Source organism: Brachyhypopomus gauderio, chromosome 16 (genome assembly GCF_052324685.1).
Source record: "Brachyhypopomus gauderio isolate BG-103 chromosome 16, BGAUD_0.2, whole genome shotgun sequence".
Lineage (NCBI taxonomy): Eukaryota > Metazoa > Chordata > Actinopteri > Gymnotiformes > Hypopomidae > Brachyhypopomus > Brachyhypopomus gauderio.
In genome coordinates this window covers 4852808-4877073 of record NC_135226.1, presented here as the reverse complement: position 1 = coordinate 4877073, position 24266 = coordinate 4852808, and the positions used below count along the sequence as shown (strand labels likewise).

The window sequence follows — 24266 nt, the reverse complement described above, 5'->3', positions numbered from 1 at the left end:
TGTTGAGAGCCGTTACTCCCACGGGGACGAGGGGACGGGGGGACGAGGGGACGAGGGGACAGGCCTGTGCAGCTGTCCCACAGCTCATCGCCTTTCACGCTTCATTGCACAGACATTATAGACACAGACCAAATAATTATGGTGGGAACCCACACTATCCTGAAGACTGAGGTCTGGCACTGTGATTCCAGACCCCCCCCCCACAGCTGTGTAAGAGGTCTGCATCTTCCCACAGTAATACTCCACAGAACCAGCCCACGCTCCCAGACCGGACCAGACCTACCCACGTCGCCTAGCTGGGCTTGGCTCAAATGAAACCAGGCATCCGACGCAGGGGTGTTGACTCGTCATATGCCACAGCTGTTCCTGTTCAGGGCCGTCCCGACACTCACACGCACACAGTACTTTTATACTACTCTTACTTCACTCCACCAATAACAACCAGAACGCTTAGCCAACCACACACCAGCAGCACTCCTGATCACGGCCACGGCTCAGTTAATCTCTATTTTACCTTAATTACCTCTTCACTGGAACAGAAGACATGTCTACCAGGAGTGGCCCGTCTCTAGGCTTGACCTCGTCTGGATTTCAGACACATTTTAAAACTCTCACGAAGGCAATCATTAAAACTGGCCTACCTCTGTGATTGGACAGGAGAGAAGAGACTGTGGTTTTCCCTCTGTGATTGGCTTGTCTCAGACAAATCCAATAAATTGCTGGGATGGACTCTGTTACCGTGGCGAAGACAGCCAAATGAACTGTTCTTTCATGCCTATCAGACCCATATTCTCTGTACAGTCAGCTGGGCCGACACTTCCAGATTAATCATATCTTGGAAAACAAAGTAGGTATCCATGCCAACAGCAGGCCTGTAGACGCATTCACAATGATTATGTTTTGTTCACGCTTAGAGTCAAACTCTATACTCTCATTACCATACCATACTCTCATTATTATTATCATTTTTATTCATTCGTCTTAAAGTCATGGACAACAGGCAATAAAAGACAAAGAAATTTCACTTTTGGTTCAAAGAACTGAATGTATTTTTCATGGTTAGGAGGAACAGGAAACAGGAAATGAACACAGTCACATGACCCATCAGGAGTGATCTTCAAAGGACAGAGACACAGGAAGCAGCAATAGCATCAAATTATAACAATATACAAAAATCAACAGATTATCCCCTGATTAAAGTTACGGCACTGCAGCACAGGCCGCACACTCAGCACAGGCCACACCCTCAGTATAGGCCACACCCTCAGCACAGGCCATGTCATTTACACCAGTCAGATCTTTTTTTTCCTTTGCTGTACAGTTTACATTTAATTGCCAAGTCATTTGAGAAATGATCCCGAGAGGCACACAGGAGTAAACGTAGCTCACAGAACACACCACTGGGCTTGTCCTCACCACAACAGTGTGCAGCAGACGCTCAGGCCAGTGTGTTAACCAACACAGCCCCTAAGAGGACTTTATATTACATACATATTTACAATGAAGCTTAACCGGGAGAGACAGACTCCCTCCCCACTCCGGACCACACATTCAGTACCGGCACCGTCAACCTGCTTCATATTTCATTACCTTTTGAAAGACAGAACAAAGTGATTCTGAACGTGAAGGTGACAGGAATGAAACCGTAAGCGTTACAGGGCGCTGCCCTGCCTCACAGGAGCAAAGAGGTTTCTGTGGAATCAGCCAAGAACAATCAGGCAGGCTTAAACACGGGCACTGACTAAACACTGTCCAGAGGGCAACAGGGAGACGGAGAGGGAGTGTGTGAGAGAGAGGGAGTGTGAGAGTGAGGCAGTGTGTGGGTGTGAGAGAGATAGAGAGAGGGAGTGTGTGAGAGAGGGATAGAGAGAGTGCAAACAGCACTGAGATTGATGACCAGTGTTGACATTGCCAAAATAAAATAAAATACACATTTATCAGACATGGGTAAGTAAATACCACCTTGATATGCAACAGAGAATGGTGTTCAATTTTTCAAAATCATAGCAAGGTGAAGAGGTCCTTCACCTTGAACAGCTCTGACCGCCACAGCTAATAACAGTTCTGAGGGCCACAGCTAATAACAGTTCTGAGGGCCACAGCTAATAACACAGTTCTGAGGGCCACAGCTAATAACAGTTCTGAGGGCCACAGCTAATAACACAGTTCTGAGGGCCACAGCTAATAACAGTTCTGAGGGCCACAGCTAATAACAGTTCTGAGGGCCACAGCTAATAACACAGTTCTGAGGGCCACAGCTAATAACAGTTCTGAGGGCCACAGCTAATAACACAGTTCTGAGGGCCACAGCTAATAACTCAGCTCACTGTGGACACTGAGATGGTAGCATTGCTCCTGACTCCTGCTGGCTGGACCTCGCCTTCTCTGTCACTGTTTCCTCCATCTGCGTGAACCTCCCAGAGACCACAGGACATGTCCCTTTGTCCCTGTGAGCCAGGAGCCAGAGCCCGCCTCTCCGGGACCCAGAACCCGCCCTTCCTGGACTCCCTTCACGTCGCCTGCTTTACTGCACACAAACGTACTTCCTCCACCACGCCTTGGAGAGCATCCTCATCTTATCGGCCGTGCTGTGCACCGGGCGCTGGCGACGGGCCCGTCTGTCCGCCTGTCGCAGTCCCAGGGCGATGGCGGCATCAAACACCTCCTTCAGGTTCTTCTGGGTGAGAGCAGAGCACTCCACGTAGCTGACGGCCCCCACCTTGTCGGCCAGCGCTCGGGCGTCCTGCTCGGGGACGGGTCGCTCCTGCTGCCGTGCCAGGTCGATCAGGACCTTGACGTCCTGTCTCAGGTCACACTGGGTCCCGACCAGCAGGAAGGGGGTGAGCGGGCACCGTCGGCGTATCTCCGGGACCCATTTCTCGCCCACGTTCTGGAAGGAGGCGGGGCTTACCACGCTGAAGCAGAGGAGGAGGACGTCTGTCCTCGAATAGCAGAAATGCCTCAGTTTGTCAAACTCGTCCTGAGAGAGGAATGGAGGGATAGAGAAGCGGAGGGAGAGAGAGGGAAGGGAGGGTGTCATTATAAAAGTAGCAATTGTTTTGTGAACACATATCATGCAGTACTTAATAAAATGTTTCATAACAAGGTCAAATCCAAGGGCACGTTCAGCTCTAAAATCTTCCCTGGAATTCTAAATCTCTCTTTAAACAATAAAATTCCCTTTGATTAGCTCTGTGGTGGTTCACTGTTCATAGAATCAATTAAATCTAACTTTATAGGCTGGTGTATACTGAGGTATCCACCATTACTGCAGAGCAGAAATCTTTTAAACTCTGCCAAAGCGTGTAGCTGTGACACACCCGCCCGCTACACTACACAAATCAAGTAAATTAACACTGTAGATCCACAAAGCTTAGAGAACAGGGCCCCTCAAAGTCTTAAGAACACTCAGCCAGCTCAGAGCAGATTTAACCCCTCCCTCCCACTACTGATACCTTTTAAAGAACAGCAAAATACAGCCAGCATTCAAATGTCTTGTGATATAGATATACTGTGTAATCACACAATCATGACTCGCTACAGCTAGTATTATATTGTTTCAGCAGACACCGGGCCTTTCAAAACTCATAATCTGTAGGGAAGATTAAATGAAGCAAGGTGCTGTGTTTCTAGTCTAGTGACTGTAGACTGTGATGTATGTATATGGCATGACAATTATCCTTCCTCTCTGAAACCCATGAGACAGCCTCACTCTGAGGTCTGCTGGGACACGTTGTCCGCGGTGTGCTTCACCAGCTACAAGGAAGGAGGCTTTACTTACTGTTTACCAAAAGGCCAGAATGGTTGGTTAACCTTCACAGTAAAAGATAAAGACTTGAGTGTTTGGAGAGTTCAGTCATTTGTAAGGTTTTCAAACATGGCGATGAAGAGTTTCAAACTATGTGAAACATGCACAGATCTGTAAAGTGTTTGTGTCCGATTAACTCACATATCTGTGAAGTGTTACCCGCATGTCTGATTAACTGTTTCTCATAATAAACATAGACAGAGTAAGGAACTACACATACTCTCACAGACCCCCTCCTCATGAAGACTGCCTCCCTGTGAAGACCCCCTCCCCGTGTAGACCCCCTCCCTGTGAAGACCCCCTCCTCATGAAGACTGCCTCCCTGTGAAGACCCCCTCCCCGTTTAGACCCCCTCCCTGTGAAGACTGCCTCCTTGTAAAGACCCCCTCCCTGTGTAGACCCCCTCCCCGTGTAGACCCCCTCCCCGTGAAGACCCCCTCCCCGTGAAGACTGCCTCCCTGTGAAGACCCCCTCCCCATGTAGACCCCCTCCCTGTGAAGACTCCCTCCCTCTGTGCCACTGACGGGGAGTATGTCTTCATATTCTGGTTCTCTCAGAAGCTGTCACTGCCAGTATATTAGTTCCGCATCTATAGAGGGTTTTCCATCCACCGAGTTTTTGCGCATTTTGAAAATGCGCATAAAAAAAACTGGATGGAAAAAGACCAAAATTCGAAAAAAGCCCCAAATATCGCAAAAAGATTATTACGCTAGGAGGAGGTGGAAAAGTTAGATTATTGCATCGCCAAAATTCGGAAAAACTGGATGGAAAAGGGTTTTTCGCATAAACGATGGCGTATCATGCCTCAAGTCATGTGGTTCTGTACACGATCGCGATGTAAAAATGGCAAATGCATACAAAAACAGTTCTGGAGAGAGCAAAAATTGAATTTAACTTCTCCATGTATAGAAAAGAAAAAGAAAAAAATGTTTCAAAACCTCAACGTGCAAAAATGCGTAACTGCCAGATGGACGTAAAACCACTATTGTTTGGCGTCCTTTCACGTGATCTAAAGTTTATTCGCATAACTGTAATGAATGGAAACAAGGCTTAATTCACATTTTTTTCTGCCGAAACTTGGAAATTGCGCATTATTTTTTCGAAAGGCTTGGATGGAAACCCGGCTTATGTGGCCATCTAACTTTACTGTGTGGAATGTGTGTGTATGATAGAGAGATATACTGAATACATTATTTCTATGGAGTGTTTATGTGAACAAGAAAGAGAGAGAGAGAGAGAGAGAGAGAGAGAGAGAGTGGGTGTGCTTGTGAGAGTGGGTGTGTGTATGTGTGTGTGTGTGTGTGTGTGTGTGTGTGTGTGTGTGTGTCTTCTTTACCTGACCAGCTGTGTCACAGAGATGTAGTCTGACTGGGTGTCCATCCACCTGTACAACTGCTGCAAGGAACAGAGGAACATCATGATAGAGGTGAGTAACACACACACACACACACACACACACACACACCCACACACACACACACACACACACACACACTCACACGGACACCCACACGGACACCCACACACACTTCTGCATCCACCGATTCAACTCTCAACATAAGACTATGATTATTGAGACCATAAGGTAGCATATGTATATGACATATGTAAGCCATAAAGCACAACTTACCCTGACAATCTCAGGAGTAAACTCCCCTAGAACTGGGAGTTGGCTCCGTGGCCCTTTCGACCCCATTACAGTGTAAACTCCAAACAGAACTTTGTTTGCGTAAAGTTTAGTCGAGGTACAGCTCGCTTACAGACACACAGTACAACAGGAGGCCGTATCGTTTCACACGGCCCAAACCGCCGTCATTTGATCCGCCTTTGGTTGCACTCTTTGCCCCGGAGTGCCACCTGCAGAATTGCGTAATCTTGGAAATCAGTTGTTCAGACGTCACGCAGGTTCAAAGCGCTTGGGCTATGACGTCAGCCACCGTGGCACAAACCCCACACGAGCTCGTCACGCAGACACCTCCACGCAGGAGCTTAACATCTCGGACACGCCACACTTTAAAGTTCAGAAGAGCAGTGCGAAGTTGCACAAGACATTTGCTACGAGACTTTTGATGACAAATCCGAATATTCCGTTTAGTTCGAAATATTGGTGGGCAAATAGTTTGCAAACACTCTTAAAACCAAAAAACGTGCAAAACCCTTTGATCATAAACGGATAAACTGTTCATCCATTTAAAAAGTCGAGTGATAAATTCGAGAAAAGTCTATAAGAGTGAGTCATGCTTGGTCAAAGGTTTACAAGGGACTCGGTTCTGACTCATACATGTGTTAGCAGATAACAGAAAATTAAAGTCAAAATGCCCTTACCCTGCTGCCCAGACAAATAGACTTATAGAGTTTATGCAACTTTTTATGCAAGTTACGGGAAATCGAGCAAAACTTGCGACATCCACGTAGGTCCAATTACCGTATCGGCTGGATTATAATCCGGATCCGCGCGCCTGGCTTACCAGAGAAGTCGTCGAACGCAGTCGGGACGTATTTGGTCGGGTAGCCGTTGGTCGTGTAGCTGACCACAAGGCTCGTTTTCCCCACGGCGCCGTCTCCGAGCAGCACGCACTTCAGCACCCGCTCCTGCGCGTCCGCGGGCCGTCCGGACCTGGGTTTGTGCGGCGGAACCGGAGGGGCCATCAGACTGTTATAATCCATCCGTCGCTGGTCGTTAATAAATCACAAGAATTGAGCAACGCCAAAAGTTAACCACAGGACAAAGCAAACCACCATGGCCACCTGTTACGCGCTTCTCTTGACTGCAGACGTCATTATTAATGACATAATCAATATTTCCATTAAACATACGTGCACGAGCGCCTCACACAAACGACGCACCGTCGAAGCCACTTGCGCACGGAACTGCACGCGCAGCACGGGGCGACGCTTTAAACGGGACCTGGTCCGACTCTCCCCTCCCCTCGCGCCCTTTGAAGAGACGCGCCGGTTCCGACTCGGTGCAGCGCTCCTTTGTGCTGGGAGCGGCTCGTTTCTGAATGACCGAGCCTGCCCGGGCTGTTTCTTTAGGCTGGACAGTGACATCTAGAGTCTAAGTGGATTTCACAAGGTTTGCAAGTTTGTTAGAGTAGTTTCATAACTTGTTAGATTGTTAGAGGTGTCATTTCTGCATTACAACGGGGTTTTTTTTGAGTGTTTTTGTTTTTTTGCCAATGCAAATGTCACCATATCTTGCAATTTAATTGCTCTAAATAAGGCTTGTGATATGAAATGCTGCGCATCGTAATGGCCAAAAAAAATAGAAAATGAAAACAAATTATTGTAAATGTCATAAACATTTAGGTCAGTTAAAACGCGCATTAAAAACTTAAACACAAAACACTATGTTTTAGTGTTACACACGCGTAAGAAAGATTCTAATGTGCGACTCATGCGCGTTTAAAAGCAACGAACGTGTCGCCATCTGGCGGTGAACACACCGAATTGTCGGGAAATTGTTATTAAATTCAGTATGACGCACTGGATTTGCTTTTCATCACTGTAAAAACACAATATATTCAAATGAATACATTTAACTACTTTCAGCTTTCTATGACATAAACGTAAACGGTGCCGTGGTGCATGGAGACAGAGAGGACACCTGGTAACCCTTTATGGCATAGTGTTGACATATGGCAACAATTACTTTATCTTGGTTTTAATAAAAAGTTAAATATAAAATTCATGTTACTATTTAATTGGGAGGGTAGGGGAGACTTCTACTTTGACAAGAACAGCAACTTTTGACATCACATGACCAGAAAGTCCATGTTTGTACCTCATTTTCCCATTGACACACCACACTGAAGTTCATGACCTGAAGGCCCCCCAAATCCTTGAAGTTTCTTGAAGGAAAAAAAAAATACTATCTGGGGTATGTCCACTTATTCATCAATAATACCAGTTTAGATGCTATAAGTTTTGTATAAAATTGTAAAATTAAATTGTTGCCATATGGCAACTATAGGCAAATATGGATGATGTAGATGTGAACCTGAATGAGAGTTGTAACAGGTCAGAGTCAGGTAGACACAGGGGCAGAACCAGAAGAAACAACTTAAGGTATTTTATAATAAAAAAGTAATAAATGTTTCATATATTATGACATTCTATCACAATCTTTTATATCATGGTTCTTTATTTTACATTTCACTAGGTGGTCAAGAGAGATGTGGCACACGTCTTACTACAGGCGTATGTACCTTACCTTAGATTCCAAATGAAAAGTAGAATTGGTTTAATGTATCTGTTTAAATATTGGGTAAAATATATCATTACTTATAATCTGGATTTCCTTAGTCCAATTTTCACTAAAAGTTTGTTTTTGGGAAAAAATTTGATTTTATGGTACTTTCCATGGCATATGGCAACAATTTACCAACTACCTCCCCTTAAAATATTAATTTTATTATTATTTAAAATTTCCATTAAAAAGCACTTTTACATACATAAAACATTTTTATCATGGTTAAATAATAAGTCATGCAATAGAGGGGTAAAGTAACTGTTTTATATTTATTCCCAACATATTATTGCAAGATTCAAGATTTGTCTTTGCTTGCTGAAAATACAAAAAAGTTCAATTGGCTTTTAGCTAAGGGGAGAGATAATGTCTGAGAGAGAAGTGAGCGCACTACGGGTGTAGCGTGTAGATCCACACCATGCCGGATTGATGGTGTAGCTGTAAATAAAACACTGACGGTTTTGCTGTGAAACATTTCGTAAGTACAGTACAACGTCTTCTCTGTTGTTCTGCAGGTATATATTCCGATTCTTCCATTCAGGATTCAGTGTAGATCATGTTCAGAGGGCTGGAGGAAGAGTTGGACGCAGGACGCAGGACGCAGGACATCTTTGGGCTCAGGTTGTCAGAAAAGCTCTCAAATGAAGGTCACAGTATGCTTACAGGAGTTTACTTACGCTTACAGGAGTCTATGTTTACAGTGTTTCTCAGACTGGCCCCTCATGAAGACCAGCAGTGTCTGCTGTTACCTCCTCACACAGAGACGGTGGAGGGCGGGGTGGAGGGCGGGGTGGAGTACGGGGTGGAGGACGGGGTGGGTGATCAACACAGCTCATGGCTGATGAGTTTTTGGACAATAACAAGGGCATGCCATTACTATGCCCAGATCACTGAGGCCTGAGAATCTTTCTCACACACACACACACGCACGCACGCACGAATGCACTCACACAAGCACAAACACGCACACACATGCACAAACAAATAAGGCAATTCTGGTTGAAACAATTTCATGAACACCAGTAGTAAACCCTTTTGGGGATTTGAGGCGATGTTTTATGCATCAGTGAAGCACATCAAGGCCTTATGAGTAGTGATGGTATTATGACACTTTGGGGATGTAAAAGGTCATATTTCAGATTCCAGATGACTCCATTAGGATGGAGTTAACCCAGAGCTACTGCTGCTCTCTGAGTACATCCTGATGACCTTTCCTGGGAGATGTTGACCTTTCCTGTGAGATGATCCTTATGCTCCTTATCTTTTCCAAACCTACTACTCTCAACTGATCTGAGACCAGTTTTTCTGTCATGTCATTTCATAGTCAGCCAAAAATGCATAATTTCTTCACCAAATATTAGCATCTGTATGCAGGTCAGTGTGTCATATAGAGTGTAGTGTAGCAAACATACAGTATTTTAGGCTAACCATAACAAAAAATCCTGATATGAGCTCTATATGTTGTTCTAAATGTTGTTGTTAACTTTAAATGTGAAAGTTCAGTTTTCATTTCACTCTTAATTTCAAGAACCGGACTCAATGTGGTATAAATGTGTTCTTATCCTCATGTAAATGTCTTATAATACCAGATGTCTAATAAGCTTTGGCATGAGGTAATGAGAGTGAGGATGATGGGCTAGTCTGGTACTGCTGTGGTGGACCTCAACAAACACCAAAACATGTTGAAGTTTTTACATGGCACACTCATGAAGGGGGGGGGGGGGGTGCTGGGGGGGCTTGTTTTAAAGACAGTCGGTGCTGGGGGGGCTTGTTTTAAAGACAGATTCACAAAGGAGAAAAGAACTGATAATGCAGGGTTCATAGCAGGTGTTTCTATAGGTGCACACACACACACACACACACACACACACACACACACACACACACACACACACACACGTGTATGTATGCCATTCTCTTAAAACCATCAAAAGTGAAGATGGATCTACTAAACTGGCCCTTTAATTCTTTGTTTTGGTTCATCTAATTTCAGACAAACTCAGTTTATTCTTGTTTCCGAAAGTTCTGGTGCACCACCTCATACGTGCAGGGTCTCGTCTCGCTGACCCCATCATTGTCCTGACCACATTCACGGCTCCTCTGGTTGCTATAGAGACCCTGGTACCTTTCATAGTCATATAGCAGGTTTTGAAATGGACCAATCAAGTAGCTATAAATTCTGCGACATCAAATCTCCTCTTTTTCTTATGCATCATCATCTTTCTTTACTTTACAGCTTCATTAGTCTCTCCCCTATTGTTCTGGAAGTGGTGACGGATAAAGACTTTTGATTAAGACATCTGAGTGACAGCCTATTGCTCCTCCCACATCTCTCTGATTCGCTTCTCTGTGACGCCTCACAGGGTTTTGGGTTTGGCTCCGCCTGGGGTGGAGTCAGGGGCGGGGCCACCACCCTGGGCCAGTCGATTCATGCTGTCATGAAAACAAGAATAATTACATAATTAATTCATTAATAATTATACACAATAGCTGGCAAAATAAACAGTATGGCAAAGTTTACAGTAAAAAAAAGAAAAAATATATGATATGTATCAGTGGGTAGGAGTCACACTCACATGTCTTTAACGTTGTCAACATGGGCTTGTAGGACGGCAAACAGGCTGTCAATTTGATCCTAAATAGGGGGAATTCAGAACTGTAAACATTCATCACAACAAAAAACCTACACTCTCCACTGACAATCACCAGACTCCCTAAGCAACTTGTGCATTAAAAAAACAGAAGGAGGACGTGAATGATTACCTGGTACTGCCTGTAGAAGAGGGGGAGGGAGAAGACACCAATCACTCCTGAAACAGACCCGGCCCGACCCAGACCCGTTACACCAGCACTTAACCAGTGACGTTGAAGTAATATTTTTGTTTACATTTTTAACAAGGCTGTGGTCATAGATTTGGCCATACCGATGATGAGCAGAGTAAGACCGTTACAAAGGCCCCCAAGATATGTCATCAGATACATCAGTAACAGAAACTGAAAAATAGAAACCATCGTTTTACCAAACAAGCAAAAACACAACCAATCACAGTTGAGGGATCCTGGTGGGCGTGGCCATCCCACACGGACGAGCTTCTCTTCCAAATGAGAGTATCAGCGTGGTTATTCCAGTACCACTGTCTGAAACTGGAGACCGTTGCTCTGAGAGAATGAGAGCTTCTCTCAGCCCTGCTCTGGTGAACAGCATTCATCTCCCATGACACATACCACGAAGGTCAGAATGTGGGGACCACGGAGCCTGGTCCCTCCTGGAAGGGCTGTGTATCCCAGTGCAAACAGGACGACAGACTGGGTCTGGGTTTACTGGGCTTTACTGGGAGTATGGGAACTAAAAGGATGGTTTAAGAAAGTAGGAAAACGTGGCACAGAATGATCATTGTGATTTTCACATGTTAAAGTTCATCAGTGCGATTTCACATGTTAAAGTTCTGATTAAAAAGACGACGAGAGAAATGGACCAGGGCTTTAGAAAACAGTACATGTGAAAGAAAGAGATTGTGTTTACATTAACATTGTGATTACAGTTACACAGAACACCCAAGACTAGAAATGTAGTGTGAGGAGTTCTCTTTTATCTTTACCCTGTGTTGTGTGAGAGCCATGTTCTTAGGAGGGGAGGGGCAGATTATGCAAATGAAGAGGGTTCAGGTTATTCAGACAGGACCTGAACGGAGAGAGCTCCACACTTCACGTTTTCAGTTTGAAACAATAAAAGTCTTGTAGGATGACACTGTCAGACCACAACTGGCAGCTATTTATCTGAAGATGAAGTGAAAGCGAGATGAAATGTGTGGCTGCAATAACAACACAGCCCAACCCAACAGAGGAGAATCCACCGCAGAAGAAGAGAGGAAGCAGATCCCTGATGGAGGAGTTTTAAAGACAGGAAGTGTGTCATCAAAACAAATCAGATAAGGGAATCTCAACAACGAGGTGGTGTGAAGTGGACAAACAGGAGGAAGGAGATGGAGCACGCATAACTACCATGAGCAGAAAACGAGCTATGATGAAGGAGTGTGACATCAGAACTATGATGAAGGAGTGTGACATCAGAACTATGATGAAGGAATGTGACATCAGAACTATGATGAAGGAGTGTGACATCAGAACTATGATGAAGGAGTGTGACATCAGAACTATGATGAAGGAGTGTGACATCAGAGCTATGATGAAGGAGTGTGACATCAGAGCTATGATGACGGAGTGTGACATCAGAGCTATGATGAAGGAGTGTGACATCAGAGCTATGATGAAGGAGTGTGACATCAGAGCTATGATGAAGGAGTGTGACATCAGAACTATGATGAAGGAGTGTGACATCAGAGCTATGATGAATGAGTGTGACATCAGAGCTATGATGACGGAGTGTGACATCAGAGCTATGATGACGGAGTGTGACATCAGAGCTATGATGAAGGAGTGTGACATCAGAACTATGATGAATGAGTGTGACATCAGAGCTATGATGGAGTGTGAGATCAGAACTATGATGAAGGAGTGTGACATCAGAGCTATGATGAATGAGTGTGACATCACAGCTATGATGGAGTGTGACATCAGAGCTATGATGAATGAGTGTGACATCAGAGCTATGATGAATGAGTGTGACAGAGCTATGATGGAGTGTGAGATCAGAACTATGATGAATGATTGTGACATCAGAGTTAACTGGTGCAATGCTGGTGGATTAATTAGCACCATTAGCACACTTAATTACACACGCCTGTAAATTATAATCAAAATGGGAAGCAAAAGACAGAGCTCTGAATGGTTCAACATCTAAAACACATCACCCTCGGGTGGTAAAGACAGCAAAGCCAATAACACACGGGCTCTGTTAGGCCTTCCTGAGTCTCACCTTGAGAGAGTCAAACAAATTAGCCACGAAGACCAGACGCTTCAGGGTGTCCAGTGCAGAGCAGGACAGGACGATTGCTCTCTGCATACAGTGTTCAGCCTTGTCTCCACTCACACCAATGTCCATGCCCAGATAGGATCTGCAGGATGCAAAGACACTCATCTGACATGTTCAGAAACACAAGAGAAGAGACGAGAAGAGAAGAGAAGAGACAAGAAGAGACGAGAAGAGAAGAGACGAGAAGAGACAAGAAGAGACGAGGAGAGAAGAGAAGAGAAGAGACGAGGAGAGAAGAGACGAGGAGAAAAGAGACGAGACAAGAAGAGACGAGGAGAGACGAGAAGAGACAAGAAGAGACGAGAAGAGACAAGAAGAGACGAGGAGAGAAGAGACGAGGAGAGAAGAGAAGAGACGAGGAGAGAAGAGACGAGAAGAGACAAGGAGAAAAGAGAATAGACAAGAAGAGACGAGGAGAGAAGAGACGAGGAGAGAAGAGAAGAGACGAGGAGAGAAGAGACGAGAAGAGACAAGGAGAAAAGAGAATAGACAAGAAGAGACGAGGAGAGAAGAGACGAGGAGAGAAGAGACGAGGAGAGGAGAGAAGAGACGAGGAGAGAAGAGACGAGAAGAGACAAGGAGAAAAGAGAATAGACAAGAAGAGACGAGGAGAGAAGAGACGAGGAGAGAAGAGAAGAGACGAGGAGAGAAGAGACGAGAAGAGACAAGGAGAAAAGAGAATAGACAAGAAGAGACGAGGAGAGAAGAGACGAGAAGAGACGAAAAGAGAAGAGGCGAGGCCCCACGCTCACTCGAAGGGGTGCGCGCCATCTCTGAGCTGCAGGGCATGCAGCAGACTGCAGTAGATTCGTGCGGAGATGGTGAAGCACATGATGGCCAGTGAGAGGGTGGAGACCACAGTGATGATGCTGAGCTGGAAGAGTGAGAGCAGCGCCACCACCAGGCCAGTGAGGACCATGCCTGTCCGCTCCATATCCCTCCAGTAAATGATGTCCATTACTGCAGAGGATGCAGGGAGGAAGAGAGAGAGAGAGAGAGAGAGAGAGAGAGAGAGAGAGAGAGAGAGAGAGAGAGAATGTGAAGACCCTCATCTATTAACAACTTTAATGGAGTACTTCAACCTTAAACGATAATGTTGCTGATCATTTAAAATCGGTCACAAATCTGTTGTCACCTGAAAACGCAATGAAATATTTCTTAGTTATTTTGTTATGAGTTATGAACAGGACCATTACAGCCATAATGTATCAGCACCACTGTGCAGGTAACAGATACAGTAACAGAAATCTGCGGTTTGGCACAGACAGACAGGAACACAGAGATCTGTGGATGAGCAGAGCGTAGGACCTCCCATACCCTAAATATAGCCCGTGCTGGACAGAAGGGGCCGAGTAGTTTAAACCACAGCCACTTTAAGCACCTTGCTGACAAGAATATCAGTACGCATCACTCTCCCGGGGCTCTGACCTCTGACCTTTGACCCCTGCCTGAGTCAGAACCAGGCCCTGCTTCCTCGCTGCATATGGTGCGAGAGTGAGAGGGTGACCCTTCATACGGTGCGGTATCCCTTCATGACATTCGCCTTTAAAGGGGGGCTTTCAAAATCCACAGGAGACGTCACAGCCAAGAACTCCGGACTCGCTACGCCAGACGGGTTACTGAGGGAGGGAGAAGGGTGGAGGAGACGTGACCGGTCCCTCCAGCGTTATCTCACTGGAGCAACGCCTGCCCTTCAGGCGTGAGTGACACCGAGCAGCAGGTGCTCTATTTCTGTAGGACAGAGCACTGGCACACACACCTGCCTACTGTAGGAGCAGGTGGTCTCACGCCCTTATTCCCAGAGGCTAACTTTAGTCAGCACTCGCACAGGCCACGCCCCCCCCCTGTCTGCTCACTAAACCCCAGCTGGAAATAGCCCAAATCATCAACCGCCACGGGGTTAGCGTGGAGTACACCAGCACGCTGGGTGCCTACTGCATATGGTTCTGATCCACTCTTGCAGTGCTGACGGCTTGTCTTGCATCATGTGCGGTATGGGGTTTGACTGCAATGGGGGCTGTCCCTTTGAATTTGCACTTCTGCAATAAATTCTGTAAATTCAATATTTTTCCAAATCTGTTGCCACTTGAAAACGTAATGAAACATTCCGTAGTTATTTTGTAGAGTTATGAGCAGGACCATTACAGCAATAATGCACAAAAACCAAGCAGCAATGCACTAAACCATGGAGCAATGCACTAAACCATACAGTGATGCGCTAAAACATACAGTGATGCCCTTAATCAAGCAGTGATGCACTTAAACCAAGCAGTGATGCACTTAAACCAAGCAGTGATGCACTTAAACCAAGCATCAGTGTTTAATCCTCTGCATGTGAGTCATTGTTCTTCAGGTCAGGATCGTTTCAGTATGACATTAACACAGGCTGTCACCACACCTACACCACCAACACAAAGCTCGTCTTGTCTGTCTAGCAAACAGCTCAGCTGTGTTTAACTAACCTTCTTGTCAGGGACTGTTCATGCATAAATCACATAAGTAAAATACATTATTATATTACATAATGTCCAAGGCACCGTGATGGTTACAGAGAGTCACGGAAAATAACATATACAAAGTTTAAAGTATCTAACCACATCTACCTGGTACACACCCACCCACCCACCCACACACACACACACACACACACACACACACACACACAAAGCAACCTTCCATCTAATTAGCAACACCCACACAGACACGACACACAAGAGAGCCACAGTTCCTCTGCAGAGTGGCCACCACCGCACCTCAGTCACACCAGCGGAGAGCATTAACGTCACCGAGGAGGAAAACCCTGCTGAAACGAACAGTGTGCCAACGGATCACTGACCTCCCAGATCCCTGCAGCTCCGGGCAGAGCCAGAGCAGAAGTCGAGCTGGCCAAGCGCTCGAGAGACGCGATTAGTCTCCGAGTCACAAATATCCCACAGCTCAGGTTTCTCCGAGTGGCTCGAAACGCTGTAGGAGCTTCAGGCCAGACGTTCTTCAGCCCAGACGCTCTGACAGTGATGTTCTTCTACTGCTGGCCATGCTGGCTGCTTGCAGAGGGTCAGCTAACTCCTGTCTCTCTCCACCTCTCAGACTCCTGGAGCTGTTAGCAGCCTGCCGTGTGCAGTCATCAGCACGCCAGTCCACCAGCCAGAAATAACACTGACTCAACAACACCCGCCCCCATCAAAGACTGAGGCAGTCCCACGTGAACACCAGAGGGCGACATAGAGGCACACACAAACACTTACCTTGGGCTGGCACAGAGAGAAACACAGATACACACCACCACGCAGACTCACACCAGTAAACACAGGTTCCTGCGTTAGTGTGAAACCATGGAAAGGAGATATTTATGACACCGAGCCTGCAGTTTGGGAGTGTGGTGGTCTATAGGAGGTGCCAGTGCATTCCAAGACCACGTGAGACACAGACACACAACAAAGCAGCTACATGATCATAGATTAGTACAGGGTCCCACAGGGGGCAGGAGGCATGTGGACCAGTGGGACAGAGTCAAGGCTGTGTGTGTGTGTGTGTGTGTGTGTGTGTGTGTGTGTGTGCGTGTGTGTGTGTGTGCGTGTGTGTGTGTGTGTGTGTGTGTGCGTGTGTGTGCGTGCGTGCGTGCGTGCGTGTGTACATAGATGTAGAGACAAAAATACAGCAATCCCAGAGGACTCTCTCTCTCTCACCCTCTCTCCCCTCTTTCTCTTTCTCTCTCCCCCTCTCTCTCTACCTCTCTCTCTCCCTCTTACCATCCACCTTTCCATCATGAATTCTCATCTGTGATCTGAGAAACTGTGCTAACTAAAACAATGTCAGACACCATAATGACAAGGCATAAAAAACATTCAAAACAGTGAGGGAAACTTCTAGAGCACAGTCTAACCTGCTATCTGGATGTGTATCGTCCGCTCTGATAGGTTAAGCGTGGAGAACCATTGTTCACTGGTCGGCTCTTCCTGAGTATTTTGACCAATCGGAGGAGGCTCTGCATTTGATGTATCCTCAGTCGGTGATGTGGTTGAGATTTCCATGGAGACAGGGAGCTCAAAAGCTGCACAGTTAAATCTACTGTTAATTCACCAAAAGACATAAATGCTCATCAGCTCTTTACACATCACATCTCAATACATAACAGCACATACTTTATGTCATATCATCATAGAGTATAATATTTAACTCAACGCATAGTTTACAAGGTGTAATCAACCAATGAGAAAGCAGTGATGTGTAATTGAATCTACACAGCTCAGTAGAGAATTATGGAATAAACCTGAATTAAGTGAGTTGGGACAGAACAGCTGCAGAATCTTCCAATCTGTCTTGCCTGGTACAGTCCATACGTGTAAACACAGTAAACAGAACCAGGGCAAATCGATTTAGGATCCAAAAGGAAAAGAACAACGTGATTTGTTAAGAAGGTTCAGTGTTGGGCCGACTTGGGTAGTAGAGCAGTGATGCAAATGACATTTAGATATAAGGGACAGATACTAGGAAAGAGGGTGAGAATTGGAGTTGAAAGTGAGGGTCCCTTAATCCCATCAGTGGTCAAAATGAACTATGAGGGTCCCCTAATCCCTCAGTGGTCAAACTGTACCATGAGGGTTCCCTAATCCTGTCAGTGGTCATACTGCACGATGAGGGTCCCCTAATCTCATCAGTGGTCAAACTGTACCATGAAGGTCCCCTAATCCCATCAGTGGTCAAACTGTATGATGAGGGTCCCCTAATCCCATCAGTGGTAAAACTGTACCATGAGGGTTCCCTAATCCCATCAGTGGTCAAACTGTACGATGAGGGTCCCCTAATCTCATCAGTGGTCAAACTGTACCATGAGGGTCCCCTAATCCCATCAGTGGTCAAACTGAACGATGAGGGTCCCCTAATCCCATCAGTGGTCAAACTGGACCATGAGGGTCCCCTAATCCCATCAGTGGTCAAACTGAACAATGAGGGTCCCCTAATCCCATCAGTGGTCAAACTGTACGATGAGGGTGCTCTTATTTCATCAGTGGTAAAACTGTACCATGAGGGTCCCCTAATCCCATCAGTGGTCAAACTGTACGATGAGGGTCCCCTAATTTCATCAGTGGTCATACTGCACAATGAGGGTCCCCTAATCCCATCAGTGGTAAAACTGTACGATGAGGGTCCCCTAATCCCGTCAGTGGTCAAACTGAATGATGAGGGTCCCTTAATCCCATCAGTGGTTAAACTGTACCATGAGGGTCCACTAATCCCATCAGTGATCAAACTGTACTATGAGGGTCCACTAATCCCATCAGTGGAAATCTGTACAGCTTGTGCTATGATCCTATAGTTTCCTTTCTATTCTTATTACTATTTCTGAAGGGCTTGAAATTGTATAAAAATTATACAAATCATGAGTTATGGCCGTTACAGTCTCAATCCAGATGACAGCAATTTCAGAACCTGGGTTTTAGCGGCTGCAAAATACTGTAATAGTCAGTAATGCAGTTGACCATTTCATCTGTGTTTTGAAGGTACAGTATTTTTATGTACAAGTTTAACGTTTGTCTTGATAGTCAGGCAGGAATACACTTTAGAAAACTAAGTTTGAGTTCTTGGATTTGTGTTTTATTTGTGTTAAAAAATAGAACACTATTTCAGAAAATGTGTTTTAGCACTTGTAAAAGAAAGAGCAAATGAGTTCAGCGGTACAGTAATTAACATCATGAGTGTTTATTCAACAGTGCAGATGCGAAATTTATATCAGGGTTTTGTGAAGTGCTACATCACTCTTCCAGTGTTTGATTCTGCCAGGACAGATTACTGTCAGCTATCAGCTTGGCTCTGTGACACTAAGACAGATCTCATGGTGTCATGCGTGTGAACTGTATCACATCATAGTTGAGAACCATCAAGCAGCTCACACAGACATACATGCACACATGTATAAGCTAATATGCCTGTCGAAACTGCCATGACCAAAGAGAATAAACTAAAATTATGCATAACCATTTTTACCAGAATTCCTAGTTTTTGCCATGAACAGGAAGAAGACATTTTCTTCTATGAGATATTTTCTTACCTTGGGTGTCCATAATGCAGCGTGTCTGAGCGCCGGACATCTCGCCCCCCTGTCCGAGTGTCCTTGTCTCTTCATCAGAAAAGTTCTCTGTGACTTCAGCAGAACTCTCTACAGTTCGGTGGACGTTCTCAGTCCGGTGGACGTCCTCAGCTGGTTCTGGATGCGTCTCCACATCCTGCTCCTCTTCCTGTTCCCCTTCGGTGGTAAGGAAGGCATGGGGATCCCAGTCCACAGCAGGCGAGTCTGGAGGTACGATGGCGTCCACGGTCTCCATACGCTGTAGCGAACTCCGCCTACCCCTGCCAGCGCCCCGACGTCGGCCTGGCTCTCTCCGCGACGACGCCTCCCCCTCCGAGAAGGCGATGTAGGAGAAGGTCAGCTCAAAGGAGCTTTGGCGAGGCGTCCCCCACACGGAGGGGCTGCTCAGGCCGCCGTCATCATCGTCAGGGCCTTCCTCATCCTCAGACCACTCCCTGGCAGTGAGGAGCTCTGGGAAGTCTGACTCTTCATTACCACCTGAGAGGATGAAGAAACGGTTAGCGGAGACTCGTAGCATCGTGACAGCAAACTGCAAGCGTTCTAGAGTCAGAGACACAGCAGTCTCACAAAATGTGAATGGCCCTGGGAACACATTATGTAAATGAACGTATCGTGCAAATTTCAGTCGACCTCATGCCATGTACGCACACGTGTTTAATGTGAGTAAACACGGAAAGACAAGGACACTGACAGAGTGCCAGGAAAGAGAAAGGAAGAGTTCAGACTACGTTTCTCTCAGTGGTGATGGGATGTCATGAAATGCAACAGTACAGAGTTACAGGGTTCTATAAGCATATCAGTATATTTCTATATTTCTGTATGAGTGTAATCTGTAGGTCGCACCTATAACATGTGAATATAATGTGAAGCAATCCTTACCATCTGTACAGGGAGGCGAGGAGTCAGGTGTGGAGGACACAGAGCCAAACTCCTCTGAAACACAACCACACAAATCCTGCAGGTGAACTTCAGCGCAACAGAAACATTACACCACATCCTCAGCTCTGCATTCCGCTGGTCCTGTCTGGATGGGTCGAGTCGATTCTCAGCCTAGCTGGAGCGTGAGGGGAGGTCACACGAGCCCTGAGCACGACACAACTCTGCTTAAGAGCCCGTTGAGTCACACGCAGCCTCGTTGGAAAGGTCCAAGGTCATGTTTCAATAGTGAAAATGTGGAGAGTGTAACCTAGCCGAGAGCTAGTTTGATGCGTTCTACCACACTCCAGAGATGTTCTAGAAGAGAGAGGACAACAGTACTCTTCTCCACATCTGTCCTCACCAGCTGCTCACCCTCTCAAGACCTTCTTCCCATTTGGAATAAAATTCTTCTGCAGTGTTCACATTGAGCAGGTTAGCTACATTCGTTTGAATACTCAACTGTTCTGTATCTGTTGATTGTCAAGCTGACCCTACTTCAGGCCTTTAGAGACTGCTCACAGACACTTCTACAAACTCAAAGACACTTCTACAGGCCCACAGACACTTTTACAAACCCACAGACACTTCCATAGCCCCACAGACACTTCTACAAACTCACAGACACTTCTACAGGCCCACAGACACTTTTACAAACCCACAGACACTTCCATAGCCCCACAGACACTTCTACAGGCCCACAGACACTTCCATTGGCCCACAGACACTTCTACAGGCCCACAGACGCTTCCATAGGCCCTCAGACACTTCCACAAACACACAGATGTCTCAATGTGTGGGTGTTAATTTTCTTTGTTTTTAAGAATCTCTCACTACAGATGGAAGTTTGGCCATGAAAACAGACAGAGAAGTAATTGTGCATTCAGCTGGAAATGTGACAAATCTAAACATATAATCAAGGGAGACCTCACTACTACCACACTAATACCTCACTACTCCCACACTACTACCTCACTACTGCCGCACTTTTACCTCACTACTACCTCACTACTACCTCACTGCCACACTACTACCTCACTATTACACACCACTACCTCACTACTACCTCACTACTACCTCACTATTACACACCACTACCTCACTACTACCTCACTACTACACACCACTACCTCACTACTACCTCACTACTACCTCACTACTACACACCACTACCTCACTACTACCTCACTACTACCTCACTATTACACACCACTACCTCACTACTACCTCACTACTACCTCACTATTACACACCACTACCTCACTACTACCTCACTACTACCTCACTATTACACACCACTACCTCACTACTGCCACACTACTACCGCATTACTATCCTCCGGAGTGCAGGAGCACACACAGCAGCACACACACACAGACCCACCCATAAGCACAGTCTACCAGGCAGGGGGGCAGCGTTAGGCCAAGACACCGTACTAAGACACTGGACCAAAACACTGGACTAAGACACCATGAGACACCATGCTAAGACACTACTAAAAACTGCACCAAACCCATTCAGGGTCTTCACAGTGAAATTACCACTCTCAGATCTGTTAACATCTGCATCGACACATGTGGTTCAGGTGGTGGGACAGAGAGAGAGAGAGAGAGAGAGAGAGAGAGAGAGAGAGAGAGAGAGAGAGAGAGAGATAAAGAGAGAGAGAGAGAGAAAAAGAGAGAAGCAGAGAGAGAGAGAAAGAGAAAGAGAAAGAGAAAGAGAGAGATAAAGAGAGAGAGAAAAAAAAGAGAGAGAAGCAGAGAGAGAGTGGAGGTGGTGGTGGGGGGGGGGGGGGGGGTCATTCATTAGCACTGCAGCATAAGCGAAAACAAGAGGCTCAGTTCTGCTCAACCAGCCATCTCTCCCATCCAGAGAGAGCAAAACACATGACACTTCAAACTCTCCATAATACCATCCAAGACAAAGAGAGAGAGAGAGAGAGAGAGAGAGAGAGAAGGAGAGAGGGAGGGAGAGAGAGAGAGATAAGGAGAGAGGAAGGATGCCAGCAGGGTGCTGAATTACAGAACAAAGCATCCACTCACTGCAGTGGGAGAATCCTAGAACCTGACCCATGCTCCATCAAGGCACTGCTGGATTCGTCCAGTGTGGAGACCCCCCTCTCGTCCCCTCTCGTCCCCTCTCGTCCACGCTGCTCCCTGTCCTCTTTCCGGCTCCCTCACATTGTGTTGTCCGTCTCCTCCCCCCTTCCACCCCTCCTTTAGAGCGTTGCTGCCTCCTGCTCTCACTCGCTGTCTGTGCAAACCCTAACCCTCTCTGTCTCTAGCACGCCAGCCTCTCCCAGCCTCTCTCTCTCCCTCCCTCCTCCCTCTCTCTTTCTCTCTCCCTCCCCCCCTCTCTTCCTCCTCCCTCTCTCTCTCTCCTTCTCCCTCCCACTCTCCCTCCCCCCCCTCTCTCTCTCCCTCCTGCCTCTCTCTTTCTCTCTTTCTCTCCCTCGCTCCCCCTCTCTCTCCCCCTCTCTCTAAATCCAAACACTGCAGGCAAACAGCTGAGGTCTAGCCAGTGTATTGTGTGTCTGAGTGTTTTCTGTGTGTGATGTGTGTATACATGTATGTCCAACATGCAGTTACTCGCCCACCTCATATATACAAGCTCTGAGTGTATAACCGTAGCTGCACGTCTTCTTAGTCTGGCTTAAGGGTGATGCTGTTGATGATGTATTCATCATCTACCCTGACTTGCCACACTCGAGTTACTGTAGCCAATGAGGAGTGGTCACATGACAGCATAACGTCACATGACAGCATAAAGCAGCCACCCCGTTTTAGAATTCAGGAAGGTGGAAGACCACAGGATACATATTCCATAATCCAATTCCACTTCTCCGTTTCATTGCACTGAATTATCTGATGATTCTTTTTTTCTTGTCATTGTAAATGTTTAACTTTAATGAACATCTGGCTAAGAAGCTAGAGGTCAACTCTAAGGATACAAATATAATTTATGATTATGATTCTGAGGAGTGTGGAGACTTCAGATATAGCTGAGCCAGTCTAACTGTAGTTAACTAGGGTAACTATGGGCATCCCAGTGGAGTGACCTGAAGTGCTATGACTGCTGTCTGTACACCTGTGCGTCTCTTCCTAGACAGGTGTACAGACTGCCCTGTGTCTGTCTGGTTTTACCTGAATCAACACGATTCCCTTGAAAGATCAGGTCAACCAACACGCTTAATCACTCCACTGAAATCCAGTAATCGGAAAATACAGAGCTGACAGTGGAGACTAATAGACGTGAAAACATTTCGTAATGATCTTAGAAAATAATAATGTTGAGAAATATCAACGTATACCACCATATGGTATTACTATCTTAATACACGCCTGTATATAGGCAGACAATTGCAAAAAGAGCACTGAGATTTCTCCCAGTTGTGCTTTGTAGTTTAAAGCATTTATCAAAATGCATTGCAAACATTTATATGGTTAAAGGCACTATGTAGCAGACAGTACTGTAAATCTCAAAGCATTTCTGTCCCAGAGTAGGCAGTCATGGAGACCACACAAAGCCCATGACAACAGCACACTTAAAGGGGCTTAGCCAACAAGCCATCTTCTGGATCTGAACTTTCAACCCTTTTGTCTATATATTCCATTTTTAGACAACTCTTTTCCAACCTCTCTTTATTCCTTAGGATTACAGTTTTGTTTCTGTGCCTTTAAGAAAGATGTAAGATGAATTATCTCTGTTCTAATTGGCTGCCCTGTATTGTGTCTCTTGTTCTTAGTTTTCAGAACTGCAGTGTAAGTGGGTGGGGTTAGATTAAATGTTGTTAATGCTGTTAAATGTATAGGCAGAGATAAGTTAATTAGTTCATTCTTATTATAGAAACGTTGAAGCATATATTACATATATGGCCTCTCTGGAATAGAGAAATGAACAATATTTACAAATTATTAAAAATTCATATTTCCATGAGATGGGCCCTTTAATGTTGACGCAGGGCCCAGAAGTAATCCAGGATTAGAGGACTGGGATTATCAGGCAGGTGAATCCGCTCACGTGGGGCTTGTTTTTATCTGCAGGTCGGTAAACACAGTCCAGTACCAGCTGTGAGGAAGCACAGGAGGGCGCGGGGCAGCGTGGGGACTGCGGGACAGCAGGACAGTGTGGGGACAGCATGGGGACTGCGGGACAGTGTGGGGACTTAGAGTTCTCTAGAACTTAGAGACCAAAGCTTTCTATTTATCAACCAAGGAGAGGTGTAGCAGCAGATCAAGAGGGCCAGGAAGCGGAGGTGCAGGAGGGCAGGGCC

General features: G+C 45.9%; 2 protein-coding genes across 4 annotated transcripts; both read right to left on the bottom strand.

Annotated features, from left to right (window-relative positions):
• Nucleotides 1-1025: 1025 nt before the first annotated feature.
• rhoub (ras homolog family member Ub) lies at nt 1026-6803 on the bottom strand. Its single transcript, XM_076976070.1, has 4 exons — nt 6626-6803; nt 6277-6481; nt 5145-5203; nt 1026-2980 (listed from the first exon to the last, which is right to left on the bottom strand). Exons 2-4 carry the CDS (start codon nt 6473-6475, stop codon nt 2525-2527), a joined length of 714 nt encoding a protein of 237 aa, XP_076832185.1. The 5' UTR covers nt 6476-6481; nt 6626-6803; the 3' UTR covers nt 1026-2524.
• Nucleotides 6804-8310: 1507 nt separating this feature from the next.
• On the bottom strand, nt 8311-22240 carry rtn2a (reticulon 2a). 3 transcript variants are annotated; one of them, XM_076976682.1, is made up of 10 exons: nt 22036-22240; nt 19958-20011; nt 19040-19555; nt 16874-17041; nt 13743-13950; nt 12934-13072; nt 10982-11051; nt 10821-10867; nt 10634-10692; nt 8311-10490 (listed from the first exon to the last, which is right to left on the bottom strand). In XM_076976682.1, exons 1-10 carry the CDS (start codon nt 22064-22066, stop codon nt 10415-10417), a joined length of 1368 nt encoding a protein of 455 aa, XP_076832797.1. In that variant the 5' UTR covers nt 22067-22240; the 3' UTR covers nt 8311-10414. The 3 variants fall into 3 exon arrangements, with proteins under 3 accessions (XP_076832797.1, XP_076832799.1, XP_076832798.1); XM_076976684.1 differs by lacking the exons at nt 16874-17041; nt 19040-19555; nt 19958-20011; nt 22036-22240 and adding an exon at nt 15744-16186; XM_076976683.1 differs by lacking the exons at nt 16874-17041; nt 19040-19555; nt 19958-20011; nt 22036-22240 and adding an exon at nt 15827-16178.
• Nucleotides 22241-24266: the final 2026 nt, after the last annotated feature.

Coding starts and splice junctions, on each gene's coding strand:
- rhoub (XM_076976070.1), bottom strand. CDS start 6,475: ATGGATTATAACAGTCTGATGGCCCCTCCGGTTCCGCCGCACAAACCC. Junction 5,204..6,276: donor TGCGTTCGACGACTTCTCTG/GTAAGCCAGGCG, acceptor TGTTCCTTGCAG/CAGTTGTACAGGTGGATGGA. Junction 2,981..5,144: donor TCTGTGACACAGCTGGTCAG/GTAAAGAAGACA, acceptor TTCCTCTCTCAG/GACGAGTTTGACAAACTGAG.
- rtn2a (XM_076976682.1), bottom strand. CDS start 22,066: ATGGGTCAGGTTCTAGGATTCTCCCACTGCA. Junction 20,012..22,035: donor TCTAGGATTCTCCCACTGCA/GTGAGTGGATGC, acceptor GTTGTGTTTCAG/AGGAGTTTGGCTCTGTGTCC. Junction 19,556..19,957: donor CTCGCCTCCCTGTACAGATG/GTAAGGATTGCT, acceptor TCATCCTCTCAG/GTGGTAATGAAGAGTCAGAC.